This window comes from Protomyctophum parallelum (assembly GCF_964188405.1).
Source record: "Protomyctophum parallelum genome assembly, chromosome: 5".
Lineage (NCBI taxonomy): Eukaryota > Metazoa > Chordata > Actinopteri > Myctophiformes > Myctophidae > Protomyctophum > Protomyctophum parallelum.
In genome coordinates, this window is record NC_139702.1 from 24,267,252 (window position 1) to 24,286,696 (window position 19,445).

A 19,445-nucleotide genomic window follows, 5' to 3' on the forward strand; every position below is an offset into this window, starting at 1 on the left:
CACGGGTGTGATTTTTACCCTTCAAGACAGGAACCCCTTTTGGGGTTCTTGTTGCTATGTACGGTATATTGCAGCATAACATTTTTTTGTAATTTTTTGAATCGTTTTTAGAAGTTTTTCTGAAAACGTAGGTCAGGATTTAGAAGGGGTTTCTAGAATCGGCCTCAGTCCTGAATGGGTTGGGTTAACCCATTTAGGACTGAAGCCAAAAAACGCCTTCTAACGCTTTCCCTCATACTCCCCCCTTCTCTCTCTCTCTCTGTCTCACTCTCTCTGTCTCTCTCTCTCTCCCTCCAGGTCGTTTTGTCAGAACTCTACACCACAGGCTTCCAGCGCTCCTTCTCGGACGAGGACGACCTCACGGCCATCGCCGATAGCGATGTGGTCTACGCCTTCCAGGCCCCTCCTCTCCCCGGCCGCGGAGGCTCGTCTACGATCTCAGGTAACCACGGTCGCCGTGGCATGAAGTTGAACCTTGACCCCTGAAAATTATTTAATGGCCCGCTGACACGCCCCTCAGGAGATAAGAACGGCTATCAAACAATGCTATCATGATTCTGACGTCAGAGTGTGACAAGCTTTCCCCATCGACTTCTATGCGGGCTCGCCGGGCTTGGTGGCCGTAGTAGCATAGCAACTTATGCTACTATTTTGGTGTCACATTTAGAGTCATAATTGCTATAAATGTAATTGAAAAAAAATATTTTTTCGCTCGAAAATCCTCATTACAATGACATTGAGTTGACGTGTAAGTTTTAGGGTAAACTGTTGCATAATCGCAATTTCGCGTGACGAGTTCCATGCTCTCCGTCTCCCCCCGCTGACATGGCCTCAAACACGGCTAAGTGCTGAACAGGGCTCCGCAGCACGGAGCTTCACAGGTTACCACTGCCTGTCTAGCGGGGGGAGACGGAGAGCATGGAACTCGTCATGCGAAATTGCGATTATGCAACAGTTTACCCTAAAACTTACACGTCAACTCAATGTCATTGTAACGAGGATTTTTGAGCGAAAAAATATTTCTTTTCAATTACATTTATAGCAAATATGACCTAAATGTACCGTCAAAAACGCTAGCCTGAGCTAGCAGCCACTTGTTGGTAGCGCGGCACGCCGTAGCCCTGTTTCAAACTGTTTCAAACTGTTTTCAGTCAGACCACGTGATGTGCTGTACCACCCATATTAATTTCGGGGCGTGTCAGCGGTCCTTTAATAAGCTGTCTAATTGTCTTGATAGTTGTCATCTGGATGGATAAACTACTGATGATGCACAGATTGCAAGCTAGTTCAGGCACACTTTACATGTACGCACACACTAATACAGTATGTGGGTGACACTGATGTGTAATAATTTGAATAATTGGTGTGTGTGTGTGTGTGTGTGTGTGTGTGTGTGTGTGTGTGTGTGTGTGTCATGTACATATATAACGCAATGTGACATAGTTCTGTTTACACAATGCTGTACCCCATCCCAACTATATTTTCCCCATTTTCAACAGTTTTTATTATATTTTGACACTTATATTGTGAACATTGTTTTCTCATGCCATGGGGGCTGTTTTTTGCGATCACGTGATTTTCTGTTAGACTGTTTCATTGAGCGTGAAACGGTGACTTGTATGTTAGCGAAGAGTTCCATCTAGCATAAACACTGATAACACTGTTTTGACGTGTTACACGTCATTGGCTGTGAATGAGTTCACACATTAACTGCCAGGTATTAATGAATGAATTCATTCATTCATCAACGCTAGTGTTTTTCAGTGAAAACCCTTATTTTGAAGCCCCACGGGACCCAAGGTGTGGACAGGAAGTGTACAAACACTTGTGTTTGAGTTGCCGACAATCAAGATGATCTTTCACTCGGAAATTGCATTTTGTAACCGTGATCATCGGTTCTTTAGTTATGGGCCAATCTGGGGAAAGAGTCAGAGATAAATGTATTTTTGTAAATCTGTTTACACTGAGGCGGATGGAGAGTTCATTTCCGGTTTCATTTATCCTGAGTTTGTGTCGAAGTGTCTTTGAGCAAGACTCTGAACCCCTAATTGCTCCCGATGAGCAGGTTTGTGCCTCCTCCACCTTCGGTGTATGAATGTGTGTGTGAATGAAATCTAAGTAAAGCGCCTTGGTTAAAGGCGCTATATATAAATGCACCATCTATCGTAAACCACTGACAACACCATTGATCGTCAGTGCCGGATTTATAGGAGTTGATGCCCCTGCGCTGGAGTAATGTTTAAGGCCCCGCCCTGGCCGAAAAATACTGGGGGAGTGGTCAAATCACCCTCATAAAACTAAATATACAAATAACTAAACACAAATCTCACTTGAATTGAATTGCAATACTTTTCATTTCATTTCATTTCATTTCATTTCATTTCATTTCATCATTATTATTATTATTATTTTTCGTATTGATTTCGTTGGCTAAAACTATGGCAAAAAATGCTTGTCGACTACCTTTTTTCACAGACAAAAACTAAATACAAACTAAGCTATGATGACTAAAACTATGACAAAATATAAACATTTCAAATGACTAAAATTATATAACTAAATGGAGGAAGGAAGACAACGACTAATAGTAAATCAAGATTTGCTGTTAAAATACTTTTTCCGGGACATGCCTAACCACAGCTGGCCTACAGTATGTCGTGATCAAAAAGCTATGTCCTACTGAATTAAATGGCAACACTTTGCAACGTTTTGTTCCCCGTCAAAAGAAGACGCTTAAATAATTCAGTAATGTGTTCAAAGTGGTCATGAAAATTTAAAGCACCCTCAGTTCCTCAATAGACGCACTGTCTTTGTCACTTCAGACAAGTACAAGTGAAAGCACCTATGACACTGACGCACGCACGCATGAACGCACACACACACACACACACACACACACACACACACACACACACACACACACACACACACACTTTACATAGTGTGATTCAAGCTGGCATTAAAATCCATCTGGTGATGTAGGTATTGAATCAGATTTCCAAGGAAAACGTGGGAAACGCATAGCCCCGAGGGAAGGCCTATCTTATCTCACACAGCAACACGCACGCACACACACACACACACACACACACACACGCACATCTTCACGCCTCCCCGAGTCTGGTCTACAAGGCAACCGAAGGCACGCTACGCTGTTGTACCTTCGAGACACGATCCAACCCTACAACTCTTCCTGCTCGCCATCTACTTATGTGACTATTTACCTTGCTGTGACTAGGCCTCATGCTTACTCTGATTTTGCTCCTGTGATTAACTCTGGACAAGTGTCTGTTAAATGCCTAAATTGAAATTGTAATAATACTCAAGAGCCCATTTTTATTTAGTGTAGTGGTGGATGTCCGTAGAATAATTCTTCAGAGAGTTAATGTCTCCGATCAGCAGCAATAGTCCCACGTATTGTGACGCACCATCAAACATGTTTATTAATTAATTATTTCGCCACTGTCAGTGAAGACCCTTATTTTGTGAATGGGAAGTAAACAAAGAGCCATTCATGTGTTGGTGAAGAGCGCCACCTAACTTTACTCATTGAGACATGAGACCAGATTCTTCTAAATGTCTTCTAAATCCTAAAAGTTTTCTGAAAGTCCTATGTTTCTATGTCAGCGGTTCTCAAATGATTTCATGTCAAGGACCCCAGAAATTATCTGTAATTGGCCGCCAACCCCGTTCTGAAAATATTTTTTCCAGGGACCCCCCAGAAGCAAAAATACTGTATGAGTTAAAACACATTTGCTGTGAAAGAATATATATTCAAAGATTTGCACTCATTTTCACGATTTTTCAAAAATAGTAGATCTACAAGCTCGTTGTAGATCTGCTATTTTTCAACAGCTAAAGTTTAAAGGTATATTCAGTGATTTCACTTAATTCAAATATCACTTATTTTTTTGTTTTGTTGTGATAATCCTCCCTACTATAGAGTGTGCTGACCATATAAGGAGTTCCTCCCTGTCCCCAGTTAACCCCTGGGGGTCAAAAAACCTTAGGTTTCGTTTTTGACTCTCTGTCCTGATTGGACGAAAGGCTGGGTCCCACAGCCAAAAACGAAACCTAAGGTTTTTTGAGTGAAATCACTGAATATACCTTTAAAGTTGTGGTTAAAAAAAGGTGACACAGATGCGTCCTCAGGTCTAAATGGGTTGGTTAATCAATAAAAACGTTTAAATGGCGAGATTTCCCGTCAATGGCAGTCGATGTGTCAAATGTGCTGCAGATAAACAGAAGCGCTCTCCTCCAACTAGAGGCCATTGTGTGTCTTATGTAATCGGCTCATCTTCAGAATAGTCACGATTCACATCTCAACTGATCTTGGCTCTCCCTTGTTTGTTTTTGCACGTCTGTCTCTTTGATTTGTACACACATGCACAAGAGACACATACAGTACACCCCTGACTCACCAGCATATGAATATTCACATCTGATATTATCCTCAACCTATGTATAGCTGGGCCTACACTTACAGGCATGCACACGCACGCACACACGCACGCAGCTAATGAAAGTGGAAATTGAAAAGGCAAATTTGGTTCTGGAGAAAAGAATGCAATCTCTCCTGTGGGGCTTAGAGAGGTTAGCCTGGTATTATATGGGGCAGAGAATTACATGCCTCAATACTATTGCATGGCAGTTTTTCCTCATTGTCGGGATAAAACACAACACAAAGCAGTACAGCTTGGATTTTACTTTTTTTTTTTAAAGCACTTGGCCTGGGCCGTGGCTCAGCACTTAAAAGCCAAAGACAAAGGTATGCTTTTTTAACAGAAGGTATGAAGTGGAGTGATGTCATGAACAATTAATGTACCACACCCGAGTTTTCATGTCATTGTCTATTCATAGCTTCTGCCATAATATCGTATATGGACATACAGTAGACTATTTATTTTCCCATTTCCCATCCCAAAAAAGTAAAAATAAAATATACCTGAATAATTGAGTCAATGTTGGCTCAACATCATTGCATCATTTAGCAAATCACAGACATTTGAGTTTGTTTTTTGTAGTTTTTGTATTCAAATAAATCTGCCTTTTAAATTGCATTAAATTGCAACAATATTTATTTATAAACATTGATCCATAAAATGCTGTGTCTAGGAATCCTCCACTGTGGTGATTTCTGTGAGCAAATGTGGGACGTGGATATCTGGCGCAATGGGTAAACATTGCAAGCTATATTGAATGAATCAACACTTTACTCCCACATCCAATAACGAGGTTTAAAATGCAGAGAAAATTGTGTTTCTGTGAGTGCAGGCTCATGATAGCAAATGCTACAAAATCAATTAAAGCCCTAGCGCCACGACTGTGTCCTATTTCACCCTCAACAAACCAACCAATTTGCACATAAATAGAGTAACAAAACTCTAAGATGCAGCACGACTTCCAACGGGTGCCTTATAAGGATGTGACGGTTTGAAAATTACAAAACCGGGTCGATATTCAATAAAAAAATCGACCGAAACGGTTATACCGACTTTGAGTAATTTTCGTTTTTTTTCCATAGCGTGTAAAGACCATAATTTAGACAACAAAGTGACAGATTTAACACATTTGTCTTTATTTCTCAATGCTCACACAAATGGAAACAAGCCATAGTGTTTTCTTGCCTACTTGGGATCAATTCTTTAAGCATTGTATTTGTATTAAACAATTAAACAATTAACGCATCGTGATCTGCACGCATCTGCACCAGGCCAGCTATATAGGGTCCAAAACATATCGCTGTCGTGTCCAGTGTCCAGTCCAAATGTGAGCAACTGTACCTACTGTTTAAAGCCACTGGCCGCTTGACTTTTCGCTGACGAGAAAACCCTCTCAGTCCCTGTCGCAGGGTAAACAAAACGTCATATAGCACATAATTGTACCCGTGCCAGGGAAGAGGAGGCGGCGCGGCTGTAACTTTCTCCAGGCCAATAATGGATTTAATCATTCCAAATATGTCTCTCCATTCATTGCTACGGCGACAGTGAGACATGCTCGTCTCGCTGTCACTCGCTTAATTTAGTTTTGACTAACGAAAGCGCAAAGCAAAGCTACTGCTGCGCTGTGCAGAAGAGCCATTGAAGTTGAAGTGAATGTTCTCACAGATTTGCGACATTGAGGGGGCAGAAAACTGAGCGCTCGAGCACTGTTCATGCAGGAGTGAGACTAGCTGTAGTTTGAGAGTTGAGATTGTAGAGCTTGTAGATCTGTCTGTTTTTGCAGCACCGGTTTCAGGGTAACACAATAAGAAATTACAGGCAGAGATGAAGTGAAGTTGAACAGCCAAGCAGCAGCAGCAAGCTACGCTAAGCTATTAAAGCTAATTTAGCATCACCACCACCATGGCTGGTGTTGTGTTAGCTTAGCAGCTAAGCCTTAGCTTCTTGCAATGCTATAGCATTCTCACTGCAGTCTCACTGTGTGCTGCTGCTTGGGGAGGAGAGGGGTTTCTACAGGCGGCTGCTACGACCAAATTGATTGTGTGCAACATGACAACTGTTTTAAAGTATTGTACAGTGACAACTATTGAAACTTTATTGTAAACAAACAACACTGCGTGGTCCACCCAGCTCCACCCCCCTGCCCCCATTCACTTGAAACCTGACGTGGTGTGTGTGCTGGGCTGAGTGGGCTCCTGGCCGCTCTGCTGCAGGCAGCCAGCAGTGAGCCTGAGCACCGCGGCGAGCGTTGCGACCGCTTCCGTGGGTAAACATAAAAATACGGTTCGGTCGGTTTAAATAAATTAATCCGGTTTACTAGATGAAACCGGATCGTACCGGTTGAACCGAAAACCGTCACATCCTTAGTGCCTTACCCCTTATCCCTAAACGTCTTTGCCTTTTTCATTATTTTGAAAAACATTTGTTAAATGGTTCAAATAGCCGATCTACAAGCTCACAACGTGTTGATGTAGATGTAGCTATTTGAAGATGTGGATCAGCTATTTGAAACTAGAGCAGTGCTAGAGCGGCACGGTATGAACCACAACATGCTAACACCATGGAGCGGCACGGTGTGAACCACAACATGCTAACACCATGGAGCGGCACGGTATGAACCACAACATGCTAACACCATGGAGCGGCACGGTGTGAACCACAACATGCTAACACCATGGAGCGGCACGGTATGAACCACAACATGCTAACACCATGGAGCGGCACGGTGTGAACCACAACATGCTAACACCATGGAGCTGCATGGTATGAACCACAACATGCTAACACCATGGAGCGGCACGGTATGAACCACAACATGCTAACACCATGGAGCGGCACGGTATGAACCACAACATGCTAACACCATGGAGCGGCACGGTATGAACCACAACATGCTAACACCATGGAGCGGCACGGTATGAACCACAACATGCTAACACCATGGAGCGGCACGGTATGAACCACAACATGCTAACACCATGGAGCGGCACGGTATGAACCAGGCTTTAGCACGCTGAATATTCCTGAAGGACTAAGGGCCGATTCATACTCCTATTTTACCGCTGTTTCGGCGCTGTAGTGCCGAAATGATTTCGGCTCGTCAGAAATTTTCAGTAGCACCGAAGAGCCGACTTTAGGACGGTACCCCCCCCCCCCCCCCCCCCCCGAACCTCAAATGACGACAAATTGTAGGCTCTACAGAGCCGAACCGACTTTTATTCGGCTCTAAAATAGGAGTATGAATCGGCCCTTATTTGTTTGTTCTTCGGCAAGAAAGGTCACACCAAGCCAACCATCTCAGGCAGTGGTTGAAAAAGTACTATAGAAATACGTCTGTTACAAGCAAAAGTCCAGAATTCAAAATGTACTTGAGTAAAAGTACAAAAGTATTGGCATCAAAATGTACGTAAAGTACCAAAAGTAATGTCCCATTTTTGTCCCAAGTTTATTTGAACACAAAAACGTAACGTAAGAATCCCAAAATTCAAACGTCCTGAACATCTAACAAAAATCTCCAAAATCATCAATCAAAACAAAAGAATACTGCTAAAGTCATACAGATACTACCTTCGAAAGCCAAATGTGAATCAGTCCCAAACCATGACATCCAAGCAGACAGGTTCGTGGGAGCTGTAAAGAAAGTATGCAGAGAGATATATTGTGCGTGTGTGTGTGCGTGCGTGTGTGTTTGCGTGCGACACAAGAGATGTTCACCTGAGCATGGTGTTAAAACAGGGACATTTCAACTTCGATAAAAGGACGTGACATGATTTGACTCGTCCTCTCTGCAAAGAAATGCAGCGTTGTATGAACCTCGCCGTTTCTCTGTCTGATGCTGTATTGCTCTTTTTCTCGCTCTCTCCTCTCACTTCATGTGCTGTTTTTCCACACGCACAAAGGCAGTTCCCATCGCTTTATGTAATGCATGAAAAAGTAATTTAAAGGAATGAAATGGCGCTGCACAAACAAACAATAATAATCTTCAGTCTTTCATTTCTCTAAATCTAACACTATTGCTGTGCCTCTCTTCTCTCACGGTGCACGCCACGTACAGTACATTTACAGTAAACTATATTTTACTCTTCCTCTCTCTGTCTCTTATTCTTCATCTCTCTGTAGTGCTACCTACATTCATCACGTACTGTAAGGGCAAGACAACCGCTACAAATTGCCCTTTTCAAGTGTGCGTCGCTATTGAGCTTCTGTCACCGCTGCCAGGGAATGGAGAGAGATGGTTAACAGGTGGAGCGAGTGAAGTCTTTGTTTTTCCTGTCGAAATGCTAAGAGCTGTTGCATTGTTGTAACACCATGAGCTGTTTGTCAGGTCAGAGTTGAAACGAGTGGTTCTCGACCTTGATAATCTCAAAAGTGCACGCTGCTACACGGCCCACTCATCTGACCACTTAACAGCAGATTAACCCCTGCAGAATACACCTCACTTTCAGTTCCATTAGGGCAGTGCATGGTGTCAAATACATTTTGTACAGAAAAGTTCCAGCTTTATTTCAAGAATGTGAGAACTGTCTTTCACCCCTGACCGTTTTGTTTTGTATTCTCAGATGAGAATCGGTTACCAGCACATTTCATGCCTGAATTTTCTTTCTTCCTTTTACTTAGTATTGATACAATTGTACTTAGTATTGATACAATTTAACTTAGTATTGAACTGATTATTTGCATTGCAAAATGATATACCGATTATTTGCATTGCGATCCGATGCGTCAATGTCAAATGATATGTCTCTGTTCCTACTCTCACCTATGGTCAGGAAGTGTGGGTCATGACTGAAAGAATAAGGTCGCTAATACAAGCGAGAGATAGAGATAGGGTGAGAAGTTCAGTCACACGAGAGAGACTAGAACCGCTGCTCCTTCGCCTGCCTTCGTATCTGGTTAGGATGCCTCTCGGGCGTCTCCCTAGGGAGGTCCTCGATGCACGTCCCACTGGGAGCAGACCCCGGGGCAGAACAAGGCGCAGTTGGAGGAAACACATCGACTTACTGGCCTTGGGACGTCTTGTAATCCCCCAGGAGGAAGTCACTAATGTTGCTCTGGAGAGGGAAGTCTGGAGCACTCTGGTGGAGCTGTTGCCCCCGCGACCCGACTACGGATAAGCGGTTGAAGATGGATGGATGGATGGATGTTGCTGCTTACATTTTGATTCTTGGAATTTAAATAAAAATGTCGAACTACTATATCGTTACATCCCCTATAAGGTACAGGCAAGATAATTGTCAGAAAGCAATTGAAGATGGCATCCTCCAGTGCCAGAGGAGGTGTAGTGTCTCCTCCTCGAGGACTGAGTTGTTTAATTAAGGCTGTCACACTGACCACTGGAACTCAGGAACCATTTCCTTTTTCTCTCCTCCGCCTCCTCTGTCTCTGTTCCTCGGCTCTCACCGCCTCGCTGATACCATGTCTGTAATGGTGTTGTCCCCTGACTGATATATTTTGACTGTGGTTTGTTTAGTCGTTAAGCTAACCATAATGAACCCTTATTTTATTTTTTGAAAGGTGGTAGCACCTCCAATACATGGCTTTTGAAGATCACGTCATATGGCAGCCAAGTCTATGGTTATGGTTTGTTTAGAGCCCTTATGACGTAAATCGTTTGCCAGCCAAGTCTTTGGACTTTTGGACTCTTACTGTGAGTCACAGCAGCTATTCTTCCTGAGGTCTTTAATTGAACGCCAGTTACCATATAGGGAGCGGTAGTTGAGCAGTGCCAGAGAAATGTAATACATGGGGCAGATCTCTTGAGCTCTTGTCTGTCGTTTAAACCATTCCGGTCGGCCATTCCATGACGTGACACTGGCTGTGTTGTGACGCTCCGATCTTTGTTATTGTTAGCGCACCCTCAAATTAATGTTTTATTGAGCTCAGAACTCAATACTTTATCCCATTATGAGCCATAAAGTCCCTAAAGCCCGCTTGCACATGAACGGAGGATTTCGGATTTAAGCTGTTTCTAACATGGAAGCTAAAAAATATTTTTTTAAACTCTGGATTAATGCTAATTTATCATAACTCGTCTAATCGTCTAAGGCTACCTGTGCATTATTAAATAAAACTTGTTTAATTGCACATTGCGTCATTTGACAGCCAAGTCTATGGACTTTAATATTTGTTTAGGTCACTAAACAAATTCTGTTTCGTACAAGAAACAAGACGGATGGATAATGCCACCTGTAGCAACCAATGCCATGTCTATGGACCCCCCTGTCATGTACACAAGCAAAATAACTTTTTGAAGGTTTAGTGGAATTCTTCTACAGTATGTATGTATTAGGCCTATATGGAAATTAATCCACAAATCCTTGTAAGAATTTTCTAAATGTTTTGGTGAAAACATGTTACACAGAACGCTCTGATGGAACATGGTCTGGTGCAACAGAGTGTTTGTTCACTAGTGGTTTGTGTCTGTGCTTTGCTGTTGTTAATCCAACTTTGCTTTGTGTGTTTGTGTGTGTGACGTGCACTGTTTGAAGGTGGCAGTGATTAATTGCGTGGTGAGCTTTGAACAAGTATTAATTAAATCCTCTGATAATGTCAAAGTTTATGTTTCCTGGGAGACAGGAGGCTCAGCCTTCTACACCCCCCCCCCCCCCCCCCCAGCTATTGCACGCCATTAATCATAAATGTGTGTGTGTGTGTGTGTGTGTGTGTGTGTGTGTGTGTGTGTGTGTGTGTGTGTGTGTGTGCGTGTGCGTGCGCGTGCGCGCATGCAGTGTTTGTCTGTCTGTAACAGATGTCACACATTTTACAGCTCCACAGGGTAAAACAACACTCCAGGGGTGACCATTCTGCCATATGGGAATGTGAATATATTTTAGAATCACGTTGCAAAACTGTCAGCATTGTGTGCTGTTTTTCACTACGCCAACTAAAGGTGTTTTACAAATTATGCCCCAAACCAACCCTTGATGCTGAGTACCAAGCAGAGTCAGAGTCTTTGCTATGACATGCTGGGGACCAGATTATCAGCATACCAAGCTGTTTAAATCAATACTCGGTTAGCTAACTGTGTAGCAGTGGTGGGAAAAAGTACTTTTTTTACTTAAGTGAAAGTATCAATACTTCAAGTCTGAAATGTAGAAATACTCGGTTACAAGTAAAAGTACAGAATTCAAAATAATATTCAATATAATAATACAGGTATTGGTATCAAAATGTAAAGTACCTAAAGTAAAAGTACTCACAATGCAGAATGTCCCATTTCAAGTTTTCTAATGTATGAAAATCTTTAGAAAATAGCCAATGTATAGCCCAAAATAGGGCTGAAGTGATTACTGTATGTTTCGTAATCCAAATCAAGATCCACAAAGTAACTATTAACTGATGTTTTCAAATAAACGTAGTAGAGTAAAAGTACAATATTAGGATCCCAGATGTAGTGGAGTAAAAGTAAAAGTATTGGAAGTTGTACTTAAGTACAGTGCTTAAGTAAATGTACTTAGTTCCTGACCACCACTGCTGCATGGCAGATTTAACAGAACTGATCCTCTCTTGGCAGGGTACCACCACAGCCTCCCATCGTCTCCCTACACCTCTGCTGCTGCGCCCGAGGGTCAGAAGTTGTTGCCATCCGGAACCACCCTCTCCACGGACCTCCTCCACCAGGGCGGTGCCAGCTCTTCCAAGCTCCTCCTCCTCATCTGTAACACAGCAGGGTCCGGACAGCAGGCTGTCAGGTGAGCTGCAGGAAGCTAGTGTAGCGCGCTCGGCGAATCTCCTCATCGTTCCCATCGTTCCCATAATATCTGGCCAATTTGATTACGATTCACCAGGTAACATCGAGTCATCATGAAGCATTGTTGATATAAAGCCCTGCTCTACCTCTTGAACATGATTGTTCACCCAATGAAGACCAGAGACCGATTCTACAAATGCGTTCTAAATCAGTAGTTCTCACACTTTCAAGATATATATTTTTTAATAAAACAATAGCAGATGTACAAGCTGGCATGTGAACTGCCTGCTATTTTTTTTAATAGCCAACGCAACAAATCTAAAATGATAATGATGCTTTCCCGGATTTAACGGGTTAACATTAGGAATTCCACAAGTACATTTTCAACATCCTCAACTTTCTGCACCTCCCAACCTCTTATACACTAAAAGCTGCACTGTGCCATGACCTGGACTAAAAAAAGAATAATAAATGGGTTTTGATTAATTAAACGGAACTCATTCTCATTAGGTTTTCTCATTTGGCTCATGAACCAAATTTCCATGTTCACATTAAATGCAGAAGAAATGGAAATGAATAATTCCCAAAAATGGCACTCTGTGGAAGTGACGTTGGTCGTGCCTGAATTACTTTCTAATTTCAACGCTGAAATGCTGCCAGGATGTCCTCTCGTGGTTCTAGTGATTGCAAAATCATCTCCTTATTGAAACTGCTGCTATATCCGGGGTGTGTGCACGGCTGCACGCACGAGTGTGCGTGCGTGCGTGCGTGTGCATGTGTGTGTGTGTGTGTGTGTGTGTGTGTGGGGGGGGGGGGGGGGGGGGGGTTGCGTGGTTGTGAACTCATCTCAAATCCAGGGCAAATGAGGGAACACGACACAAGGACAGCTCAGTGAACAGTAGCTTTATTAGTACTCACATTTGTATTATATAACTTGTAAGATTAAGGGGGTTTAGTGTTTTCAAACCAGACATTAACCAGACAATAGTAGACCTACAATTGATTGTAAATATAATGTACTGTAGGTACTGTACATATCTCTGTAAGCATGAAATACACTTTTTATACCTTTATACTTTTTAATACCTATTTTCTAGAAACCACAGTAAACAGGAAAAAAAGGACATACGTATGTCATGATAGGAAAACACAAATTGCAGTATCAGTATCAAACATCACTTCCAGCATTTGTAGAAAAAGATAGAGGAAGGGTGAATCCGATAAAAGGGGACCAGCCAGGCCTTTATATCTTTTTTGGCGAGATTTGTATCTGTTGCACCTGTGAGCTTTTCTAATGGGATAAAGGACAGCACATCCCTGACCCTGTTCGTGAATGTTGGAGGTTTATCTGATTTCCAATTGTGGAGAATAAGCCTCCGGGCTATAGCGAAGAGAATGCTATGACGTTGGCCTGATGAGAGCTAACTGGTGCATCATCGTTGGGAACTCCAAATATACAGTTATTGGGTTGTTATAGGACAAACGGATGAAAAGGCATTACTCTACCCCAGGGGTTTTCAACTGATTTTGACCCAGGGACCAACATCCTGACTAAGAGCAACCTGGGGACCACCACTATAGTGGTGGGGGGTTCATGCACCACAGGGAGCTGGAGAAAATAGCTATAATATCAATATAATATCTAATAAAATACAGTGATTTTGTTTGAATATGATGGAATATTCAAACAAAATGTAATATTAAGGGGGCACGGTGGCAAATTGGTAGTGCTGTCGCCTCACAGCTAGAAGGTCCTGGGTTCGATTCCCGCTCGGGGCGCTGTGGGTGCTGGCGGTCCAACCAGGGAAACTCCCCCCTGTCAGGTGTAAAGGAGCAACTTGGACACTCAAGCATGAAAGAAGCATGAGTTAAGTCCGTTGCTCTCCCCAGGTTGGCGGAAGGTGTGTAGAGCCCAGGATCACATTAGATGATTGACACAGGGGTGAAAAATGGGTTACAAAATCGTGGGATAAAAAATATATAAAAATAAAATAATAAATAATAAAATAAAATAATATTAAGGATTACTGTGATTATGGTAAGCTCACATTTCATATCACACACACACACCATACAGTAAGAACTCCTGTAAGTTATTAAAAGTTACTGTTACTGTACTGTACTCAGGTTTGGTCCTCCGTTCATGGTGCACGAGGACAGGGCAGTCTCGTGGGAGCAGCTGCAGCAGAGCATCCTCAGCAGGCTCTACTACCTGATGCTCAACGGATCCCAGGCTCAGGTACCGTAGGCCGTACCGTAGGCCGTACCGCAGGCCGTACCGTAGGCCGTACCGTAGGCCTACCGTAGGCCGCCGCGTCCCAAACAGCGCCGTCGCTCGGGACCCATTTGTGGGTTGCTGACACATTTTCATGGGTCCCTTTCATTTTTTTGGTTTTAATTATTATTTATTTCAAAACATTTTCAAGAAGCATTCCCCCCAAAAAGCAACATTTTCATGAAAACTACAAAATGCAATGATTTTTCTAAGTAATCATGAATAAATAAATTCGTAAACTAATGTTTAAGAAGTAGGCTAGTGAAAATAGCTAGTGAAAAAATGTCCCAGGCTATTATTTTCTCAGTACCAGATGAAATATTTGGCATTTTCTTCATTATTGTAATTCGTTTTTAGACATTAGGTTTGTTCCCAATGTTTGTCCCGTCCCAATTATTAGGAGCAGTGGGCCACCTAGTGGCGCTCAGTCAGGGAGCAGTTTGCTCAAGGACACGGTGACACAAAGCCAGAAGGAGCCGGGGATCTTCCGGCTCCCGGGTAGGGCTGTCACGAGTACAAATTTAAGTTGGCGATTAATTGTCACACAAATAATTGCGATTAACGATTTAATTGTGTTTTTGGCATTGAACATTGGAACTTTGATATGAATCAAAATGAAATTTCAGATTGCCTATAAGGCTTTGTAATCAAAAATTGCACAGGGCAGATATGACAATAACTTCAATATACTGTACAAAGAAATGACTAAATTACTAATTTAAAAATGTAAAAATATCAGCAATGGGACACTTCGTGACCCATTGTAAGCTTGTAGATCTGCTATTTTTGACTTTTTTATTTCGACAATTATGACAAATATTACAAAAATAATTGCGATTATCTCAAATATTTGCAATTATAATTGTGTAATAATTGTGACAGGCCTACTCCCCGATGTCCACTCTACTTCCTCAGCCACTGCCACCCACTAGCACTAGCTTTGGACATCCTCTACTAATCCTTAGTTTAAACCAGTGGTTTTCAACCTTTTTCATTTCGAGGCTCATTATTTATTCGGCATTGGAGCCACAGACCACCATTTGATGAGATTTAGCCTCTTAGACCCATATTCTACCCACGTAGAATATGTTGTTGTTGTTGTTGGATAAGAGTTTGTCCACAGTTTCATGCTTTACTGATGTGGTATCATTAGGCACCAAGTAACAATTGTTCTACATTCTCTATTTGTGTAGACTTATTGTAAATTAAGCAATGCAGATCTTTGAGAGCGTAAAATGAATGGCCACATTTTACGCTCTCTAGTGTTAAAGATCTACAAAGGGTTCATTTTGTAATCAACTCTCCATCATTTAGCTGGGGACCACCTGGAACCCCCTCAAGGACCACTGGTTGAAAACCACTGCTTTAAACAGTCAGTTTCAAAGTAGCAATGTACAGAACTAATTTAAATAAGTACCATTGTGCATGACGCTTCATTGGGGAGCTTGTGTCAGTTGCCTGACTACATTAAAATCACAAAACACAAAATCTCCCTGGGAACGTGGTGAGAGCCGATTGGCTTTAATCAGCAAACCGATGGCATTTAATTAACAATAGGGGCCAAAGCAAGGCAGCTAATTAGATACTGTAAATGTTAATTAACAATAGGGGCCAAAGCAAGTCATCTAATTAGATACTGTAAATGTTAAACCAACAGGGAGACATTCAGATTTTACAGAGGCCAGTTTCGAATTGCAGCCATCCGTAGTTGCCCTTTGAGAGCGGTTTTGAAGGAGTCAAGGGATTCACATGTCGCCCTGTTGGTAGGGCGTTCCACATTTTGGTGGCATAGGAGCGAAAATAATTTAGTCCCTTGTTTGTGCCGAATCTGGGTTGTACATGGTTTGTTGCACTCCCTCTGGTGTTGTGGGTGTGGACTTCGTTTACATTATGGAAGTATTTAGACAGATACATGGGTATCTTGGTGGTGTATCGAATCTTGTGGACCAGACCCATTGCAAGATGCTGTACTCTGTCGTCGACCCTAAGCCATTCCAGCCTGTCAAAGTGGGCAGGGGTGAGGTGGGTTCGGGGGGTGAGGCCAAGTAGGAGCCTGACCAGTTTGTTTTGGGAGGTCTGGAGCCTTGTTTTAAGGGCCTTTGAGGTGCTGTGGTACCAAGAGGTGGATGCATAGTCAAAGAAACCTTGTACGAGGGCTCCTGTTAAGGTCTTCAAGGTGTTTTTGCTGTCCAGTGAGGAGATCCTGTAATGGAATCTTGTTCTTTGATTGACTTTTTTGATTACGTTGGTGGCCATTTTATCACCGGAAAGATTGGCCTCCAGGATGGAACCTAGGTAGGTAATTTCATCTTTTCGTGTGATAATATTGTCACCCACTCTAACCAAGAAGCCATCTGCCTTGCTGAGATTACTATTTGATCCGAAGAGAATGGATTCAGTTTTTCCCAGGTGTAAGGATAGTTTGTTATCAGCGAGCCAGGTGCAGATTCTACCGAGTTCAGAGCTGAGGGTCTTTTCAACCTGCAGTTTGTTCCTGTCCGAGACCAGCAGTGCTGAGTCATCTGCGAACAGGAACAAGTTGCAGTCACAAGCTGTACCAAGAGGTGGATGCATAGTCAAAGAAACCTTGTACGAGGGCTCCTGTTAAGGTCTTCAAGGTGTTTTTGCTGTCCAGTGAGGAGATCCTGTAATGGAATCTTGTTCTTTGATTGACTTTTTTGATTACGTTGGTGGCCATTTTATCACCGGAAAGATTGGCCTCCAGGATGGAACCTAGGTAGGTAATTTCATCTTTTCGTGTGATAATATTGTCACCCACTCTAACCAAGAAGCCATCTGCCTTGCTGAGATTACTATTTGATCCGAAGAGAATGGATTCAGTTTTTCCCAGGTGTAAGGATAGTTTGTTATCAGCGAGCCAGGTGCAGATTCTACCGAGTTCAGAGCTGAGGGTCTTTTCAACCTGCAGTTTGTTCCTGTCCGAGACCAGCAGTGCTGAGTCATCTGCGAACAGGAACAAGTTGCAGTCACAAGCTGATGTCATGTCGCCAGGTTTGTGACCATACTGAAACACCAACAGGCCGTGCTTTTCTATTATGATGAATTGAACATGGTGGACCCTATTGTAAACAAGTTTAATGCTTTATGGTGTCGTCCACAGTTAACAGTTTTGTATTGAGTTGTGCTTTAATGTACAAAAATGTACTGTAATGCTCCAATCTTACTACTACTTACTACTTTACTAAAGTAAAGTAAAGGTATCAATTCTGCAATTTAGAAGTAATAGAACTACTCTATTACAAGTAAAAGTCCAGAATTCAAAATGTACCATGGGTTGTGGCTCTTTCGGAGCGGGAACTCTGGGGTGTGTGAGGGGTAAAATACTCAATTTTGTGTGTTATTTTCTATTTGACTATGTCATTTGAAACTTTAATAAAAAAAAAAATACTTGAGTAAAACTACAAACGTTTTGGCCTCAATGTGCTTCAAGTACCAAAAGTAAAAGTACTCAGTATGCACAATTTCCCATTTCAAGTTTTCAATAACTAAAGTGTTCAAATAATTGTAGTGGAATAAAAGTACAATATTTCCCTCTGAAATGTAGTGTAAGTAAAAGTACTGCAAATTGGAAATTGTACCTAAGTAAATGTATTGTTATTTTCCACCACTGCTGTTAATTGAGCTATAATGAATTCAATTTGAGCCTTTTTGTCAGGTAACAGCCATACCATGTCATTCATCATCACAGTGGCATTGAGAGGTTTGGATTAAATGCTTGTCTTCCATATACAGTATTTATGCTGTCATGATTCATCTTGACATATGATTAAGCTGTTCAGAAGCATGTGTAGTTTAGCTGAAGTAGTTGACAGCTACTTAAGTCTGCACTTAGTTGCGTGCCACTAGTGTCATGCAACAAAATAAACAGATGTACAATCTCACAACGCGTTGTGATAGGAACGGACATGGAGAGAGGGGTGGCATATTTCTTTGATTTAACAATTGGCCGCAGAAATCAAGTATAGGACGGACTGTACTGGCTTATAGTAGCAATCGTAGATGTAGCAGCTACATCTATATAATAATAATAATACAATATAATGTATTACGTATACATATCTATAAATCCTACTATGAATTTAAGAATCAACTGTTATTCTGTCATCCGCATATTTCTCATACTGTATGATGTATGTAGATGTATGTAGTGTGTGTGTGTGTGTGTGTGTGTGTGTGTGTGTGTGTGTGTGTGTGTGTGTGTGTGTGTGTGTGTGTGTGTGTGTGTGTGTGTGTGTGTGTGTGTGTGCGCGCGTGTGTGTGCGCGTGCGTGTGCGTGTGCATGTGCATGTGTGTGTGTGTGTGTGTGTGTGTGTGTGTGTTTAAGATAACTCTAGCCAGTGGTTAGAGATCCCATAGCCTGCAGGGCCGTAACCATAAAAACAAATCCCATAGCCCCAACTCAGAATCTCTGATGTTTACTCAAAAACCTTCACATTTTGGGAAAGTGAAAACTGTCTCCATGTGCAAATGGTCAATGCCTGTGTGCAAGTTCAGATCATTGCTCAACCCACTGAGGAGAGAAATGCGGAACAAACAGACAGATTCCTTAACTTTATAGTAGGATATATTAATAATGTATTAGAAAACAGTTATTTCTTGTTCCAGTATCATGTATGAACATTGGACTGTGTATGGACTTTTTATGCATTTTATTCCAGGCTAAATTATTAAGGGATTTATCACAATCAGCTTATTTTTCCCCCACATTGTTTGCAATACAGAAGTGTGCCACGACCTTCGAAATGAGCCAAACCAGTGGTGAAACCACCGTTATTCATTTTCTCAAATAAGTCTCAGATTTTCCTTCAAAACCTTGCAAAACTCTTGAGTAATAACTCGTTAACGCCAAGCGTCTGGTCTACTCTGCTTCATTATAGTCCAGCCAAAGATAAGTCCTTTTACACGAACACGCTCGTCCAGGCTCCTAAAGAAGACAAAGGAAATCGCGCAATTTTCATTTGGTGATTTAGGCTCCTATTAACGAGCTAATTTATTACTCTGTATGCTCAGCTGCAGC

The 19,445-nt window shown here is 42.1% G+C and overlaps 1 protein-coding gene across 1 annotated transcript in view; it reads left to right on the plus strand.

Annotated features, from left to right (window-relative positions):
- usp43a (ubiquitin specific peptidase 43a) overlaps nt 1-19,445 on the plus strand; it is a gene marked incomplete at its 3' end in the record, with an annotated part of 113,773 nt that overhangs the window by 79,746 nt on the left and 14,582 nt on the right. Inside the window, exons 6-8 of the mRNA XM_083765347.1 lie at nt 298-442; nt 11,956-12,133; nt 14,260-14,371. Of these exons, the coding sequence (XP_083621473.1) occupies nt 298-442; nt 11,956-12,133; nt 14,260-14,371 (435 nt within the window). The remainder of the gene's footprint in view (nt 1-297; nt 443-11,955; nt 12,134-14,259; nt 14,372-19,445) is intronic.